General features: G+C 44.5%; 1 protein-coding gene across 1 annotated transcript; it reads right to left on the minus strand.

The window, feature by feature from the left end:
• Positions 1 to 595: 595 nt before the first annotated feature.
• Positions 596 to 3,394, minus strand: LOC121584984 (abl interactor 1). The gene is made up of 6 exons (XM_045221540.1): positions 3,104 to 3,394; positions 2,557 to 2,724; positions 2,172 to 2,351; positions 1,712 to 1,857; positions 1,108 to 1,517; positions 596 to 624 (listed from the first exon to the last, which is right to left on the minus strand). Exons 1-6 carry the CDS (start codon positions 3,242 to 3,244, stop codon positions 596 to 598), a joined length of 1,074 nt encoding a protein of 357 aa, XP_045077475.1. The 5' UTR covers positions 3,245 to 3,394.
• Between the last annotated feature and the right edge of the window lie 14,547 nt (positions 3,395 to 17,941).

Raw genomic sequence — 17,941 nt, forward strand, 5'->3', positions numbered from 1 at the left:
TGTAAGACTATTAGAGGGAGGGAAATTAAGAATAAAAGGATCATGAGAAAAACAAGGGGTCCACGTTAAGGCATGTAACTGAGGAATGCAGCCTGGGCATTGTTGGGACACGTTCGGGGTAGTTTGAATGAGCTGCTTTACATCGGTAGGAATGTGCACTTTTGGAGGGGATTTTGTGAAAGATATGTAGGCTACAGTAGCCTGGTCCCAGATCTGTTTGTGTTGTATGGTCTTCGTAGTGGTATTGTTGTTGTCAAATGAATATTAGAGTAAGTATATAACTGTATAACTGAATTACCGTATAACGGAATAACTGTATAACGGAATAACTGTATAACAGAATAACTGTATAATTGAATGACTGAATAACTGTATAACTGAATGGAGGACCATAACATAACACTGGTGGCCATAGAGGTAATTTCTGCAATACACAACAAAGCAAAATATAGATGTAAAAACTTAATTTTATGCAGAATCCTGTCATCAATATACTTGCAAATTGAAATAAATCAAATTTTGTTTTATACATATTCATAAAAACTCAATCATGATCACACACTCTATACCTGTTACATACCATATTCAGTTCAATTCATTGCTGTGCCATGTTATCATGTAATCCTTACATAGCAGAAGGTAGATAGGGAAGACATAACAATATACGTTATGGAAGAGGAGGAGGTGGGGGTGGTGGAGGAGGTGGGGGCACCTTAGTGGAGGTACCAGGGAGAGGAGGAGGTGGTGGAGGAGGAGGAGGAGGAGGAGGAGGAGCATTACCCATTGAACCAGGTGGAGGAGGCGGAGGAGGGGGGAAGCTATTTGATGAGCTGGGAGGAGGGGGGAAGCTATTTGATGAGCTGGGAGGAGGTGGAGGAGGAGGTGGAGCATTACCCATTGAACCAGGTGGAGGTGGAGGGAGTAAGCTATTTGATGAGCTGGGAGGAGGTGGAGGAGGAGGTGGAGCATTACCCATTGAACCAGGTGGAGGAGGTGGAGGAGGAGGAGGGGGGAAGCTATTTGATGAGCTGGGAGGAGGTGGAGGAGGAGGAGGGGGGTAGCTATTTGATGAGCTGGGAGGAGGTGGAGGAGGAGGTGGAGCATTACCCATTGAACCAGGTGGAGGAGGTGGAGGAGGAGGAGGGGGGAAGCTATTTGATGAGCTGGGAGGAGGTGGAGGAGGAGGTGGAGCATTACCCATTGAACCAGGTGGAGGTGGAGGGAGTAAGCTATTTGATGAGCTGGGAGGAGGTGGAGGAGGGGGTGGCGGAGAGGGAACATTAGGGGATGCATTCGGTGTAGGAGGAGGGAGGTTATACGATGAGGTCATGGAGGGTGTAGGAGGAGGAGGTGGAGGAGGACCAGTGCCCATGGAGCCAGGTGGTGGAGGAGGAGGAGGTGAGATGTTGGAGTCAAACGTGGATCCAGGAGGGGGTGGTGGGCAGTCTTGGGTGAGGTTTGAGGAGGCTGGCACGGTGGGCACTGATGGTAGGGCCACATTAATGCCAAGATTGGACCTGGGAGGGTAGAATGAGAAGGTTCCATTCAATGAATGTATCCCCTTTATATTTGAGACAGTTAAAGCGATGTAATACTAACAGGTGTTACTGGTTATAAGGGCATTATTGGATTTCATGATGAGTTTAACTACAGTATGCTAACTGGTCCATATCCCATCACCACTCACCACCCTAACTAGTGCTGTGCTTACCTATAGAGATCCTTATTGACGCTGGCTGAGGAGGGTTCCCCAGGCTGGGTATCAGGAGCAACAGGACAAGCCACAGGGCCACAGCTCCTTGTACTCCGCACGCTCTCTGTGGTCCCCGTTCTTTTCCGAGGCTGCAACTCATTGAGCTGGGGAAGACAATACATTGAGAAAAACACCACAACAATATTACTGCTCTAAAGTCATCATCATCTAGATGGCCCAATAGCATTGCTCTGGCGGGATTGAATTACAGACAAAGTAAGTAGGTGCTAATAAGTAACTAAGTGCTAGTAAGTCTAATGACAGTAATGTAGACTGCTATTTATTATCTGTGGACAGAATTGTTCATGTGCTGCTGGCATTGTAGAATCAATATCATATTACAAAAAAACTAAAATCTATGCTAAGTCTAATGGGATAAATGTATCCATAAGGGAAACATTGTCCCAGCTCTTCTCACATTAAAGCTGTGGCCCAGTGTGTCCAGTTCGGTGAAGGATATCGATCTTCTGATGTAGCAACCCTCCGGCTCCCGGCCAGCTTTGGGAGGGCTCATTAATTTGGTGCAAGCCAACTTCGTTACTATGGTGAAAACTCCCATCTCTCTCCGAGACACCTTCTCCTGATGGATAGCTACAGCCTGGGAGATAGCACAGGTATTACAACACTGAGTTTGGGTCCCAAATGGCACCCTGTTACCTATATAGTGAGGTAGTGCACTATATATGGAATAGGGTGCCATGTGGGACGCGAAACTGTACTGTACTTCGTCTATTGAGCAAAAGTCCCATACTGCACTGTAGTCTCATGAACTAACTGACCCATAAAGTGGCAGTGTTTCTCACCAGAGAGAGGAGGTTGAGGGAGTTCTCCATGTCTTTCAGCTGCATGGCCTGGGTGTCCAGCAGTCTCAGGACAGAAGTGGCTAGGCTGTTGATCTGGTAGGCCACACTGGCCAAAGCCTGAGTGGTCAAAGCCTTGGTCTCCTCCAAACCCCTCCATGTGTCCACATCCTTAATCATTTTTCAAGCATTATTTTCTTGGCAAAGATATGGTATATCAAAACTTCTTACAGTGTTCCTATACTTTTCGACACAGTCAGAATACTATGATATACAGAAAAGGGCACAACTTGCCCTTTCATATGCCTCTATGTTCCCTCAAAACGTATAGGCCTAACGCTTTAACTTAAAATGTACAATGTTTTATAACTACGTTATAAAGAAGGCATTGTACAGTTTTTGTTCCAAAGACAGAAAGAGAAAGATTACACTAAGCAAGTAAAAGTAATTAACAATTTCCCCAAAATATATTCAATAAACAAATAAATAAACTAAGCCTATTAGAATAATTAAGTTAGTTAATTCTGTTATCATTGCCAACAATGCTCACCTGTAGGCCTAAATAATTATTTTCACAGTAATCGGCCACTTTGTGAAGGTTGTTGTAGTTGTCAATAAGAGCTTTTCTCGACGTGGGAGCCTCTTTTAATATTTGCGTAGCAAGTTCAGAACACTTATTTTGCGCTGTCATTTTGGACTTTGTTCGATCCGGAAAGAATGTGCAGAAGTTAACTCCAAAGTAAAGGTGTGTCAAACTCGGTGGGTGTGTTCTTATTTCAATAGTCGAGGAGGACGAACGAAAGCGTCCCGCCAGCAAGCCAGACTACAGGGGTGCATTCATTACTCCAATTCCGTTGCAAAGGGTTTGATTTTTTTGCAAAACGTTTTGCAACGGAAAACGTTTACTCCAAACGGAAAACGTTTTGCAACGAAAACGAGTGTTTCTATTAGACAAATGCAGGTAGGTCTCTCCCCGTTTCGTTCCGTTTGCTCGGTTTGGTTCCGTTTGGTTCCTAGAGTAAACCGTAAACGGCTTCCGTTGCAAAACGTTTTGCAATAGACCAAACGTTTTGCAACGGAGTCCGACAATGAAGACACTCCAGCTGAAGTGACACAGGCGAGGCATGCTGTTGCAAGGAGTTGCTGCTGAATGCGGAATAACCGCAGGGTATGAGTTTTGACTCCAACTAGGCTACGGTGTTAATATTATAGGCTAAACGTAATAACCAACCATACGATTTAGCACGGTGGATAATAATCTAATTAGGTAGCCGAAAGCTAGGCTACTTGGATAATCATCATTTTATACAGTGAAATTATTAAATTTATAGGCCTACGTTTTTAATGTCAGCACCCAAATATATATTTTTTTATTTAATTAACAACATTGCTTAGGCTCGCCTTTTTGGTTATTTTTCTAACCTAGTCTTTATTTCAAAGACCCCAATGAAAGGAAAAGTACAAGGTCCATAAATACATGGACAAGATAATGCTATAGCCTACTCTACTGAACCTCCACTAGAGGTCAGTCTTATAATGCATTTTCTACTATGGCCTCAGCAGTTCAAATAGGTCCCTTCTCATTAGCTACCTGCCTGCCTGCCTTCCTGTCTGTGTGTCCATCTATCTTTTTGGGCTATGTGGCTAATTCTCTCTATACATCCATCTAAATCAATAGCCTACTCTATCTCCATAATGGCATAAAATGATAATAGTCAAATCTATGTTTTTACATAAAAAACCTTGTGCGTCCATAAAGGGTGCTTCCTCCTGTCTATGTGCTGCATTGTAAGGTACCTTCCTTCTTGCCATCATCCATAGATAGGCTCCTAACAAACAAGCCTGCAGCGAAGATTGTAAATCAATCAATTAATCAATCAAATGTATTTATAAAGCCCTTTTTACATCAGCAGATGTCACAAAGTGCTATACAGAAACCCAGCCAAAAACCCCAAACAGCAAGCAATGCAGATGTAGAAGCACAGTGGCTAGGAAAAACTCCCTAGAAAGGCAGGAACCTAGGAAGAAATCTAGAGAGGAACCAGGCTCTGAGGGGGTGGCCAGTCCTCTTCTGGCTGTGACGCGTGGAGATTATAAGAGTACATGGCCATTTAAGGCCAGATTGTTCTTCAAGATTATCAAACGTTCATAGATGACCAGCAGGGTCAAATAATAATCACAGTGGTTGTAGAGTGTGCAACAGGTCAGTATCTCAGGAGTAAATGTCAGTTGGCTTTTCATAGCCTAGCATTCAGAGGTTGAGACAGCAGGTGCGGTAGAGAGAGAGAGTCGAAAATAGCAGGTCCAGGACAAGGTAGCACGTCCGGTGAACAGGTCAGGGTTCCATAGCCGCAGGCAGAAAAGTTGAAACTGTAGCAGCAGCACGACCAGGTAGACTGGGGACAGCCAGGAGTCATCAGGCCAGGTAGTCCTGATCCTAGGGCTCAGGTCCTCGGGGAGGGAGAGAGGGAGAGAGAGAGAATTAGGCACCAGATAAGACAGGAGAATTACACCAGATATAACAGACTGACCCTAGCCCCCAGGCACATAGACTATTGCAGCATAGATACTGGAGACGGAGACAGGGGTGGGTCGGGGGACACTGTGGCCCCTTCCGACGTTACCCCCGGACAGGGCCAACCAGGCAGGATATAACCCCACCCAGTTTGCCAAAGCACAGCCCCCACACCACCAGAGGGATATCAACAGACCACCAACCTACTACCCTGAGACAAGGCTGAGTATAGCCCACGAAGATCTCCTCCACCGCACGAGCCTGAGGGGGCGCAAATCCGGACAGGAAGAGATCACGTCAGTGACTCAACCCACTCAAGTGACGCACCCCTCCTAGGGACAGTATGGAAGAGCACTAGTAAGCCAGTGACTCAGCCCCCGTAATAGGGTCAGAGGCAGAGAATCCCAGTGGAGAGAGGGGAGCCGGCCAGGCAGAGACAGCAAGGGCGGTTCGTCGCTCCAGTGCCTTGCCGTTCACCTTCGCACCCCTGGGCCAGACTACACTCAATCATAGGACCTACTGAAGAGATGAGTCTTCAGTAAAGACTTAAAGGCCGAGACCGAGTCTACGTCTCTCACATGGATAGGCAGACCATTCCATAAAAAAGGAGCTCTATAGGAGAAAGCCCTGCAGTCCAGCTGTTTGCTTAGAAATTCTAGGGACAATAAGGAGGCCTGCGTCTTGTGACCATAGCGTACATGTAGGTATGTACGGCAGGACCAAATCGGAGAGATACAGTGGGGGAAAAAAGTATTTAGTCAGCCACCAATTGTGCAAGTTCTCCCACTTAAAAAGATGAGAGAGGCCTGTAATTTTCATCATAGGTACAAGTCAACTTGACAGACTTAGATTTTCTCCGAAAATCACATTGTAGGATTTTTATGAATTTATTTGCAAATTATGGTGGAAAATAAGTATTTGGTCACCTACAAACAAGCAAGATTTCTGGCTCTCACAGACCTGTAACTTCTTCTTTAAGAGGCTCCTCTGTCCTCCACTCGTTACCTGTATTAATGGTACCTGTTTGAACTTGTTATCAGTATAAAAGACACCTGTCCACAACCTCAAACAGTCACACTCCAAACTCCACTATGGCCAAGACCAAAGAGCTGTCAAAGGACAAAATAAACAAAATTGTAGACCTGCACCAGGCTGGGAAGACTGAATCTGCAATAGGTAAGCAGCTTGGTTTGAAGAAATCAACTGTGGGAGCAATTATTAGGAAATGGAAGACATACAAGACCACTGATAATCTCCCTCGATCTGAGGATCCACGCAATATCTCACCCCGTGGGGTCAAAATGATCACAAGAACGGTGAGAAAAAATCCCAGAACCACACGGGGGGACCTAGTGAATGACCTGCAGAGAGCTGGGACCAAAGTAACAAAGCCTACCATCAGTAACACACTACGCCGCCAGGGACTCAAATCCTGCAGTGCGAGACGTGTCACCCTGCTTAACCCAGTACATGTCCAGGCCCGTCTGAAGTTTGCTAGAGTGCATTTGGATGATCCAGAAGAGGATTGGAAGAATGTCATACGGTCAGATGAAACCAAAATAGAACTTTTTGGTAAAAACTCAACTCGTCGTGTTTGGAGGACAAAGAATGCTGAGTTGCATCCAAAGAACACCATACCTACTGTGAAGCACGGGGGTGGAAACATCATGCTTTGGGGCTGTTTCTCTGCAAAGGGACCAGGACGACTGATCCGTGTAAAGGAAAGAATGAATGGGGCCATGTATCGTGAGATTTTGAGTGAAAACCTCCTTCCATCAGCAAGGGCATTGAAGATGAAACGTGGCTGGGTCTTTCAGCATGACAATGATCCCAAACACACCGCCCGGGCAACGAAGGAGTGGCTTCGTAAGAAGCATTTCAAGGTCCTGGAGTGGCCTAGCCAGTCTCCAGATCTCAACCCCATAGAAAATCTTTGGAGGGAGTTGAAAGTCTGTGTTGCCCAGCGACAGCCCCAAAACATCACTGCTCTAGAAGAGATCTGTATGGAGGAATGGGCCAAAATACCAGCAACAGTGTGTGAAAACCTTGTGAAGACTTACAGAAAACGTTTGACCTGTGTCATTGCCAACAAAGGGTATATACCAAAGTATTGAGAAACTTTTGTTATTGACCAAATACTTATTTTCCACCATAATTTGCAAATAAATTTATAAAAAATCCTACAATGTGATTTTCTGGATTTTTTTTCCTCATTTTGTCTGCCATAGTTGACGTGTACCTATGATGAAAATTACAGGCCTCTCTCATCTTTTTAAGTGGGAGAACTTGCACAATTGGTGGCTGACTAAATACTTTTTTCCCCCACTGTAAGTAGGAGCAAGCCCATGTAATGCTTTGTAGGTTAGCAGTAAAACCTTGAAATCAGCCCTAGCCTTAACAGGAAGCCAATGTAGAGAGGCTAGCACTGGAGTAATAAAATCACATCTTTTGGTTCTAGTCAGGATTCTAGCAGCCGTGTTTAGCACTAACTGAAGTTTATTTAGTGCTTTATCCGGGTAGCCGGAAAGTAGAGCATTGCAGTAGAAGTGACAAATCTAGAAGTGACAAAAGCATGGATGTCACGCCCTGACCTTTAAATGCCTGTTGTTTCTCGTTGGTTTGGTCAGGGTGTGAATTTCTATGTATAGATTCTATGTTATTGTATTTCTATGTTGGCCGGGTGTGGTTTCCAATCAGAGGCAGCTGTCGATTGTTGTCTCTGATTGGGGATCATACTTAGGTAGCCATTTTGCCTACCTATGTTGTGGGATCTTGACTCTTGTTTGTGTGTAGCCATTGTGAGCTTCACGTTACGTTGCGTTTGTTGTTTTGTCGTGTGTTAACTTCGTAAATAAACATGTATGCATTCCATGCTGCACCTTGGTCCAATCCTGTATTCAACGAACGTGACAATGGATTAGCTTTTCTGTGTCATTTTTGGACAAAAAGTTTCTGCTTTTTGAAATGTTACCAAGATGGATAAAAGCTGTCCTTTAGATATTCTTGATATGTTAGTCAAAAGAGAGATCAGGTTCCAGAGTAACACTGAGGTCCTTCAGTTTTATTTGAGACTACTGTACAGCTGTCAATATTAATTATCAGATCCAACAGCAGATCTCTTTGTTTCTTGGAACCTAGAACTAGCATCTCTGTTTTGTCCGAGTTTAAAAGTGAAGCATTTGCAGCCATCCACTTTATGTCTGAAACACAGGCTTCAAGGGTAGGTCATTATTGGGCTTCACCATGTTTCATCGAAATGTACAGCTGTGTGTCGTCCGCATAGCAGTGAAAGTTGACATTGTGTTTCCGAATGACATCACCAAGAGGTAGAATATATAGTGAAAACAATAGTGGTCCTAAAACAGAACCTTGAGGAACGCCAAAACGTACAATTGATTTGTCAGAGGACAAACCATCCACAGAGACAAACTAATATCATTCTGACAGATAAGATCTAAACCAGGCAAGAACTTATCTGTGTAGACCAATTAGGGTTTCTAATCTCTCCAAAAGAATGTGGTGATCGTTTGTGTCAAAAGCAGCTCTAAGGTCTAAGAGCACGAGGACAGATGCAGAGCCTTGGTCTGATGCCATTAAAAGGTAATTTACCACCTTCACGAGTGCAGTCTCAGTGCTATAATGGGGTCTAAAACCAGACTGAAGCATTTCGTATACATCATTTTCTTCAGGAAGGCAGTGAGTTGCTGTGCAACAGCTTTTTCATTTTGTTTTTAGAGGAATGGGAGATCCGATATATGTCGATAGTTTTTACATTTTCCGGGTCAAGGTTTGGCTTTTTCAAGAGAGGCTTTATTACTGCCACTTTTAGTGAGTTTGGTACACATCTGGTGGATAGGGAGCCATTTATTATGTTCAACATAGGAGGGCCAAGCACAGGAAGTATCTCTTTCAGTAGTTTAGTTGGAATAGGGTCCAGGATGCAGCTTGACGGTTTAGAGGCCATGACTATTTTCATGAATGTGTCAAGAGATATAGGTTTAAAAAACTTGAGTCTCTCCTTTGAACCTAGGTCCTGACAGTTCTGTGCAGACTCAGGACAACTGAGCTTTGGAGAAATGCGCAGATTCAAAGTGGAGTCCGTAATTTGCTTTCTAATGATCATGATCTTTTCATCAAAGAAGTTCATAAATGTATCACTGCTGAAGTGAAAGCTATCCTCGCTTGTTGAATGCTGCTTTCTAGTTAGCTTTGCGACAGTATCAAAAATACATTTTGGGTTGTTCTTATTCTCCTCAATTAGGTTGGAAAAATAGGATGATCGAGCAGCAGGGAGGGCTCTTCAATATTGCACGGTACTGTCTTTCCAAGCTAGTCGAAAGACTTCCCGTTTGGTGGAGCGCCATTTCCGTTCCAATTTTCTGGAAGCTTGCTTCAGGGCTCGGGTATTTTCTGTATACCAGGGAGCAAATTTCTTGTGACAAATGTTTTTTGTTTTTAGGGGTGCGACTGCATCTAGGTTAAATTACGATCCTCGATTTTTGTACTCCGATGTCCTTGGGTAGGTGGAGGGAGTCTGGAAGGGCATCTAGGAATCTTTGGGTTGTCCGACAACTTATAGCACGGATTTTGATGATCCTTGGTTGGGGTCTGAGCAGATTATTTGTTGCGATAACAAACGTAATAAAATAGTGGTCCGATAGTCCTGGATTATGAGGAAAGACATTTAGATCCACAATATTTATTAAATGGGACAAAACTAGATCCAGGGTATGACAGTGGCAATGAGTAGGTCCGGAGACATGTTGGACAAAACCCATTGAGTCGATGATGGCTCCGAAAGCCTTTTGGAGTGGGTCTGTGGACTTTTCCATGTGAATATTAAAGTCACCAAAAATGTGAATATCATCTGCCATGACTACAAGGTCCGACAGGAATTCAGGGAACTCAGTGAGGAACGCTGTATACGGCCCAGGAGGCCTGTAAACGGTAGCTATAAAAAGTGATTGAGAAGGCTGCATAGAGTTCATGACTAGAAGCTCAAAAGACGAAAACAGTCATTTCGTTTTTTGTAAATTGAAATTTGCTGTCATAAATGTTAACAACACCTCCGCCTTTACCGGATGTGCGGGGGATATAGTCACTAGTGTAACCAGGAGAATAGGCCTCATTTAACACAGTACATTCATCAGGATTGAGCCATGTTTCAGTCAGGCAAATCACATCAAGATTATGATCAGTGATTAGTTCATTGACTATGACTGCTTTGGAAGTGAGGGATGTAACATTAAGTAACCCTATTTTGAGATGCGAGATATCACAATCTCTTTCAATAATGGCAGGAATGGAGGAGGTCCTTATTCCAGTGAGATTGCCAAATCGAACACCGCCATGTTTTGTTTGCCCAACCTAGATCGAGGCACAGACACGGTCTCAATGGGGATAGCTGAGCTGACTACACTGACTGTGCTAGTGGCAGAGCCCTGTCTATGTTCATAGATAAGATGAGAGCACCCCTCCAGCTAGGATGGAGTCGGTCACTCCTCAGCAGGCCAGGCTTGGTCCTGTTTGTGGGTGAGTCCCAGAAAGAGGGCCAATTATCTACAAATTCTATCATTTGGGAGGGGCAGAAAACAGTTTTCAACCAGCGATTGAGTTGTGAGACTCTGCTGCAGAGCTCATCACTCCCCCTAAATGGGAGGGGGCCAGAGACAATTACTCGATGCCGACACATCTTTCTAGCTGATTTACTCACTGAAGCTATGTTGAGCTTGGTGACCTCTGACTGTTTCATCCTAACATCGTTGGTGCCGACGTGGATAACAATATCCCTATACTCTCTACACTCACCAGTTTTAGCCTTAGCCAGCACCATCTTCAGAATAGCCTTTACGTCGGTAGCCCTGCCCACTTGTAAAGAGTGTATGATCGCTGGATGGTTATTTTTAAGTCTAATATTGTGGGTAATGGAGTCGCCAATGACTAGGGTTTTCAATTTGTCAGAGCTAATGGTGAGAAGCTTTGGCGGCTCAGATCCCGTAACAGGTGGAGGAGAGACCTGAGAAGGCTCGTCCTCTGACTCTGACTCGTTGTTTTAATGGGGAGAACCGGTTTAAAGTTCTGTCAGCTGAACGAGCGACACCGGTTGAGCATGCCGACAGCATTTCTTTCCAGAAGCCTTTAGAAAATTGTCCAGCTGCGTGGGGATTTATGCTACTATCTGGTGGCACAGACGCTGTTTCATCCTTTCCTACACTTAAATTGCCCTTGCCTAACGATTGCATCTGAAGCTGTGCTTGCAACACGGCTATTGATCCACATTCAATGAGGTCAATCAATAAGTGAAGTGGTGCCATGTAGCAATGTCTAGGGCCGGACTGGCCATCTGGCATTTTGGGTAAATGCCAGATGAGCTGGTCCATTTTTAGCCCAGTGGGCCAGTCTGACTTGGGTTTTTGCCCAAAATGATCATTATCTGGCTAATAATGGGGCTGGTGTGTTAGTAAGATGGGTTAAAGAAGGATTTTAAAGCCTTGAGACAATTGAGACATGGATTGTGTATGTGTGCCATTCAGAGGGTGAATGGGCAAGACAAAATATTTAAGTGCCTTTGAACAGGGTATTGTAGTAGGTGCCAGGCATACCGGTTTGTGTCAAGTACTGCAACGCTGCTGGGTTTTTCCATGCTCAACAGTTTCCCGTGTGTCTCAAGACATCCAAAGGACATCCAGCCAACTTGACACAACAGTGGGAAGCATTGGAGTCAACATGGGCCAGCATTCCTGTGGAATGCTTTCGACACTTTGTAGAGTCCATGCCCTGATGTATTGGGGGGGGTTGCAACTCAATATTAAGAAGGTGTTCCTAATGTTTGGTATACTCAGTGTACATCTGTTGGCGATGAAATGGACTACAGATTCAATTGGAATTGTTTAGCTCGTTGAACATGATTGTAGCTGAGAAAAATAAAGCACAATAATAATGAAGTCTCCAATCATTGTTCAAAGAGAATTACAATTGGGTTGCATACAAATATAATACCTTTCATATTATGTAGTTCAGTCAGTCTATTGAGAGGTAGATACAAATAAGAGCAGAAGTTTAGGGGTCCTTTCCTTGTTCAACATTAAGCAGTAGAAGTATACTTTGTTGCATATTTACATTTACATTTTAGTCATTTAGCAGACGCTCTTATCCAGAGCGACTTACAGTTAGTGAGTGCATACATGTTTCATACTGTGCAGTATCTCCCTGAGGATGCATTCATTTGTATAAGAATACTCCCGTTTCTTCCTAATAGAGTGTTTTGTGCAGCACTAAGCGTTCCCCCCAGTCTGACATTGAGTAATGTCTGTTATTTCATAGCAAGGGTTTGTTGTTCTGATCCGTTTAATAAGCCTTGTAATGGATACCCACAGAGAGAGTAGCTTGTTACAATACGATAACACTGACTACATTTAGAATAAATTAAGCAATTATTCATATTGTGAATGATGAATTGTGATGAAATATGAATGCTTAAAAACGAATTATAATACAACGCCCTTGTTGTTATGCCGGGGACAGTCCACACTCATGTACCATAGAGACTACAATAATGTACTATAGAGAGACCACACTGATGTACCATAGAGACTGCAGAGAGACCTCAAGGTTGCTCTCTTCAGTGTTCCTCTCACTGTGTTCCCATTGACCTCTAGTCATTACATCAGTAGCTCTCTGAGCTTGTTGAGTGCAGAACAGGCCTTTTGGAACCATTAAATCAAATCAAATCAAATTGTATTTGTCACATGCGCCAAAAACAGTGTAGACCTTACAGTGAAATGCTTACTTACAAGCCCTTAACCAACAATGCAGTTTTAAGAAAGAATACCAAAAAAAATCACACAAAAATACAATATAAAATAAAACTAAATAAAAGTTACAAATAATTAAAGAGCAGCAGTAAAAATAACACTAGCGAGGCTATAGGCTATATACAGGGGTTACCGGTACCAAGTCAATGTGCGGGGGCACTGGTTAGTTGAGGTAATTTAGGTAATATGTACATGTAGGTAGAGTTATTAAAGTGACTATGCATAGATAATAAACAGAGAGTAGCAGCAGCTTAATAGAGGGGGGCAATGCAAATAGTCCAGGTAGCCATTTGATTAGTTGTTCAGGAGTCTTATGGCTTGGGGGTAGAAGCTGTTTAGAAGCCTTTTGGACCTAGACTTGGTGCTCTGGTACTGCTTGCCGTAAGGTAGCAGAGAGAACAGTCTATGACTAGGGTGGCTTGAGTCATTGACAATTTTTAGGGCCTTCCTCTGACACTGCCCGGTATAGAGGTCCTGGATGGCAGGAAGCTTGGCCCCAGTGATGTACTGGGCCGTACGCACTACCCTCTGTAGTGTCTTGCGGTCGGTGGCTGAGCAGTTGCCATACCAGGCAGTGATGCAACCAGTCAGGATGCTCTCGATGGTGCAGCTGTAGAACCCTTTGAGTCTCCTTAGGGGGAAAAGGTTTTGTCGTGCCCTCTTCACGACTGTCTTGGTGTGCTTGGACCATGTTAGTTTGTTGGTGATGTGGACACCAAGGAACTTGAAGCTCTCAACCTGTTCCACTACTTAATGATGGTGTTGGAGTTGTGCCTGGCCATGCAGTCATGAGTGAACAGGGAGTACAGGAGGGGCCTGAGCACACACCCCTGAGGGGCCACCGTGTTGAGAATCAGCGTGGCGGATGTGTTGTTACCTACCCTTACCACCTGGGGGCGGCCCATCAGGAAGTCCAGGATCCAGTTGCAGAGGGAGGTGTTTAGTCCCAGGGTCCTTAAATTAGTGATGAGCTTTGAGGGCACTATGGTGTTGAACGCTGAGCTGTAGTCAATGAATAGCATTCTCACATAGGTGTTCCTTTTGTCCAGGTGTGAAAGGGCAGTGTGGAGCGCAAAAGAGATTGCATCATCTGTGGATCTGTTGGGGCGGTATGCAAATTAGAGTGGGTCTAGGGTTTCTGGGATAATGGTGTTGATGTGAGCCATGACCAGCCTTTCAAAGCACTTCATGGCTACAGACATGAGTGCTACGGGACGGTAGTCATTTAGGCAGGTTACCTTAGTGTTCTTGGGCACAGGGACTATTGTGGTCTGCTTGAAACATGTTGGTATTACAGACTCAGACAGGGAGAGGTTGAAAATGTCAGTGAAGACACTTGCCAGTTGTTCAGCGTATGCTCAGAGTACACATCCTGGTCATCCGTCTGGCCGTACGGCCTTGTGAATGTTGACCTGTTTTAAGGTCTTACTCACATCGGCTACGGAGAGCATGATCACACAGTCGTCCGGAACAGCTGATGCTCTCATGCATGTTTCAGTGTTACTTGCCTTGAAGCGAGCATAGAAGTAATTTAGCTCGTCTGGTAGGCTCGTGTCACTGGGCAGCTCGCGGCTGTGCTTTCCTTTGTAGTCTGTAATAGTTTCAAGCCCTGCCACATCCGACGAGCGTCGGAGCCAGTGTAGTACGATTAGATCTTAGTCCTGTATTGATGCTTTGCCTGTTTGATGGTTCGTCGGAAGGCATAGTGGGATTTCTTATAAGCTTCCGTGTTAGAGTCCCGCTCCTTGAAAGCGGCAGCCCTACCCTTTAGCTCAGCGCGGCTGTTGCCTGTAATCCATGGCTTCTGGTTGGGGTATGTACGTACAGTCACTGTGGGGACGACGTCATCGATGCACTTATTGATGAAGCCAGTGACTGATGTTATGTACTCCTCAATGCCATCGGAAGAATTCCGATTCCTATTCCAGTCTGCGCTAGCAAAACAGTCCTGTAGCTTAGCATCTGCTTCATCTGACCACTTTTTTATTGACCGAGTCACTGGTACTTCCTGCTTTAGTTTTTGCTTGTAAGCAGGAATCAGGAGGATATAATTATGGTCAGATTTGCCAAATGGTGGGCGAGGGAGAGCTTTGTACGCGTCTCTGTGTGTGGAGTAAAGGTGGACTAGAGTTTTTTTCCCTCTGGTTGCACATTTAACATGCTGGAAGAAATGAGGTAAAACTGATTTAAGTTTCCCTGCATTAAAGTCCCCGGCCACTAGGAGCGTTTTCCTGTTTGCTTATGGCCGTATACAGTTCATTGAGTGCGGTCTTAGTGCCAGCATCGGTTTGTGGTGGTAAATAGACAGCTACGAAGAATATAGATGAAAACTCTATTGGTAGATAGTGTGGTCTACAGCTTATCATGAGATACTCTACCTCCTTAGATATCGTGCACCAGCTGTTGTTTACAAATATACATAGACTGTCACCCCTTGTCTTACCAGAGGCTGCTGTTCTATCCTGCCGATACAGTGTATAACCCACCAGCTGTATGTTATTAATGTCTTCGTTCAGCCACGACTCTGTGAAACATAAGATATTACAGTTTTGAATGTCCTGTTGGTAGGATATTCGTGCCTGTAGTTCGTCCACTTTATTATCAAGCGATTGTAAGTTGGCCAATAGTATCAATGGCAAAGGCAGATTAGCCAATCGTCGCCGGCTCCTTACCAAGCACCCCGATCTCCTTCCGCGATATCTCCTTTTCTTTCTACTGCGAATGACGGGGATGAGGGCCCTGTCGGGTGTCTGGAGCAAATCCCTCTCGTCCAACTCATTAAATAAAAATTATTTGTCCAGTTCAAGGTGAGTAATCGCTGTTCTGATGTCCAGAAGCTCTTTTCGGTCATAAGAGATGGTAGCAGCAACAGTATGTACAAAATAAGTTACAAACAATGCGAAAAAACACACAAAATAGCACGGTTGGTTAAGAGTCCATAAAACGGCAGCCATCCCCTCCGGCGCCATCTTCACCATTAATGACTTATTTTAGGATTATGCTGAACACTGATTACTTTGCTATGATGAAGCACTTTCTAGCTGCTATGTTACGAAATATTGTTTTTAAGATTGCAAACAGTAGTTCCGGAAGGTTCCACGTGTTATGGAAAGATCATCTCTTGGCTTGAGAATAAGGTACAGTTTCACATTTAATTTGACAAAAATCGCTAGGCTTATATCGAGGCCAGTGTGAAGTTAAATAGTACCCAGTGTGGCAGATCAGGGGGTTTGGTCAGCTGTTTGAGACCGTCGTAGTTAACGACAAACACGCGGCTAAGGTCCCAATACGCGTTTTGGGCATTCCCGGACAGGAACGGGGCCAGCAGACTGGCCCATTTCGCCCTTGGCCACCCTTCCCGGAGCGCTGTCCGTTCAAACGTGCAGAGGTATGTTTCGACGTCATCGTCCTCCGTTAGCTTAATTAAAAACTGGTTTGGATGCTATTCAGTAGGCGCTCCTTCTTGTAGCTTCCTGATTTCCTCAACCAGGCGGACATTCTGTAGCCGCTGTTCCTCCAGCGTTCGTTCCTGAACCACCTTTTGCGCTTGTTGGGTCTGGACGAACTGAGCTATCAACTCGTCCATGCTGATGCTGTATAAACGTCAACCCTGAACTGACCACGTTATCAGATTGCCCGCATTCTCAACCACTTGTGGCAGATCCGGGGGTTTGGTCAAGACGTTTACACTGATCAGACACGGACACAAGTGTGATAGCTCGGTTTCAAGGGTGTTTATTTAAATAAAAAAGAAAGAGAATGGAATAGGTCTCCTCCAGGAGACCTCCTTGGATACCGTCTTCTGGGCTCTGGGGTAACAAACCGAACTCCCTCCGTTGTCTGGTTCTGAGCACGACTATATGGGAGTAACCTCTCTTCCCCAGTTCCAACCTCCCGTGTGCTGCCTTTCTGGCAGCTTTATGGGACATGTCTGGCTGGTGAGCAATCAGCCCCTTGATTACACACCAACCTCAATCAGCACCAATTAGTCCTGGCCAGAGAGCCCGTCGAGACCTGGCACATCCAGCAGAGGGAGCCATCGTCTGCCACCAGGCCTCAACGAGTCTCCCCCTGGTGGCTAACCTGCGGTACGCCACACCAGACATTGCTATTTGAGTAATGCCATAACCACCACAAGGCAACCAATTATTTTTCTTCAGAATCTGTTTCACAGCAGTATCCCATGCATGTGTTTCTTCTACAGCCAAGAGGCTAGGATATAATATTACTCATTGGGTATAGTCATTATAGAACCTATACGCCATGTACATTCCATGTAAATTCAGCCATCCATGGACATTTAATTGGATTAAACCTTAAATGCAAATAAAGTGCATCACAAAATATTCCCAAGAGATTAAACTTCCTCAACACATATTATAATTATTTTATGATGAGGGCCAGGGAGGCTGAAACGTCTGTTAAGAAATTGATCACGATATCCTTATTGAAGTGATTTGCACTTCTATTTTCTATCATATACAGTACTACTATACTATAACCATACCAAAGACACTGATGGTATTTTGATGTTTTCTAAGATGTCACTGGCAGAAAATAATGTCAATGTTGTGTGCATCATGTTATTGTGTGATATGGATCGTATCTGCCAATCACAATCCACCGGAACAATGAAGATAGCGAATTGATTGAAAACCCCCCCACGAATAATCAGGATGTGGAGATGAGGAGAGTAGGGGACCGTGACAACATCTCTGTTTACTCCAATCCCTGCTATAGCCTCACAATATGGGCAGAGAAACGAGACACAATCCATAACAGAGTCGATGAGTGAACCATGTACACTGTGCTCTCGGACAAACCAATCCCCCCCCCCCCATCCACACACACACACACAATCCATACCCAATAAACCTATGCCTCTTTTATTTGTAGTGATTGGATGCCCAGGGCTATCACGGCTTTGCCACACTTCACAGAGTTCCATTACAGCTTCTCAATTCAATTATAGTACTGAGTGGAGGAAGGATTGACTGGGGTTGCCTTGCATAGATGGTAGTAGACAGACACTATCATTACAGCCAGCTTGCTGTCTGAC

The sequence above is a fragment of the Coregonus clupeaformis genome, chromosome 1 (genome assembly GCF_020615455.1).
Source record: "Coregonus clupeaformis isolate EN_2021a chromosome 1, ASM2061545v1, whole genome shotgun sequence".
Classification (NCBI taxonomy): Eukaryota; Metazoa; Chordata; class Actinopteri; order Salmoniformes; family Salmonidae; genus Coregonus; species Coregonus clupeaformis.

Coding starts and splice junctions, on each gene's coding strand:
- LOC121584984 (XM_045221540.1), bottom strand. CDS start 3,244: ATGACAGCGCAAAATAAGTGTTCTGAACTTGCTACGCAAATATTAAAA. Junction 2,352..2,556: donor CCCTCAACCTCCTCTCTCTG/GTGAGAAACACT, acceptor GCTATCTCCCAG/GCTGTAGCTATCCATCAGGA. Junction 625..1,107: donor TCCTCCACCTGGTTCAATGG/GTAATGCTCCAC, acceptor CTGCTATGTAAG/GATTACATGATAACATGGCA.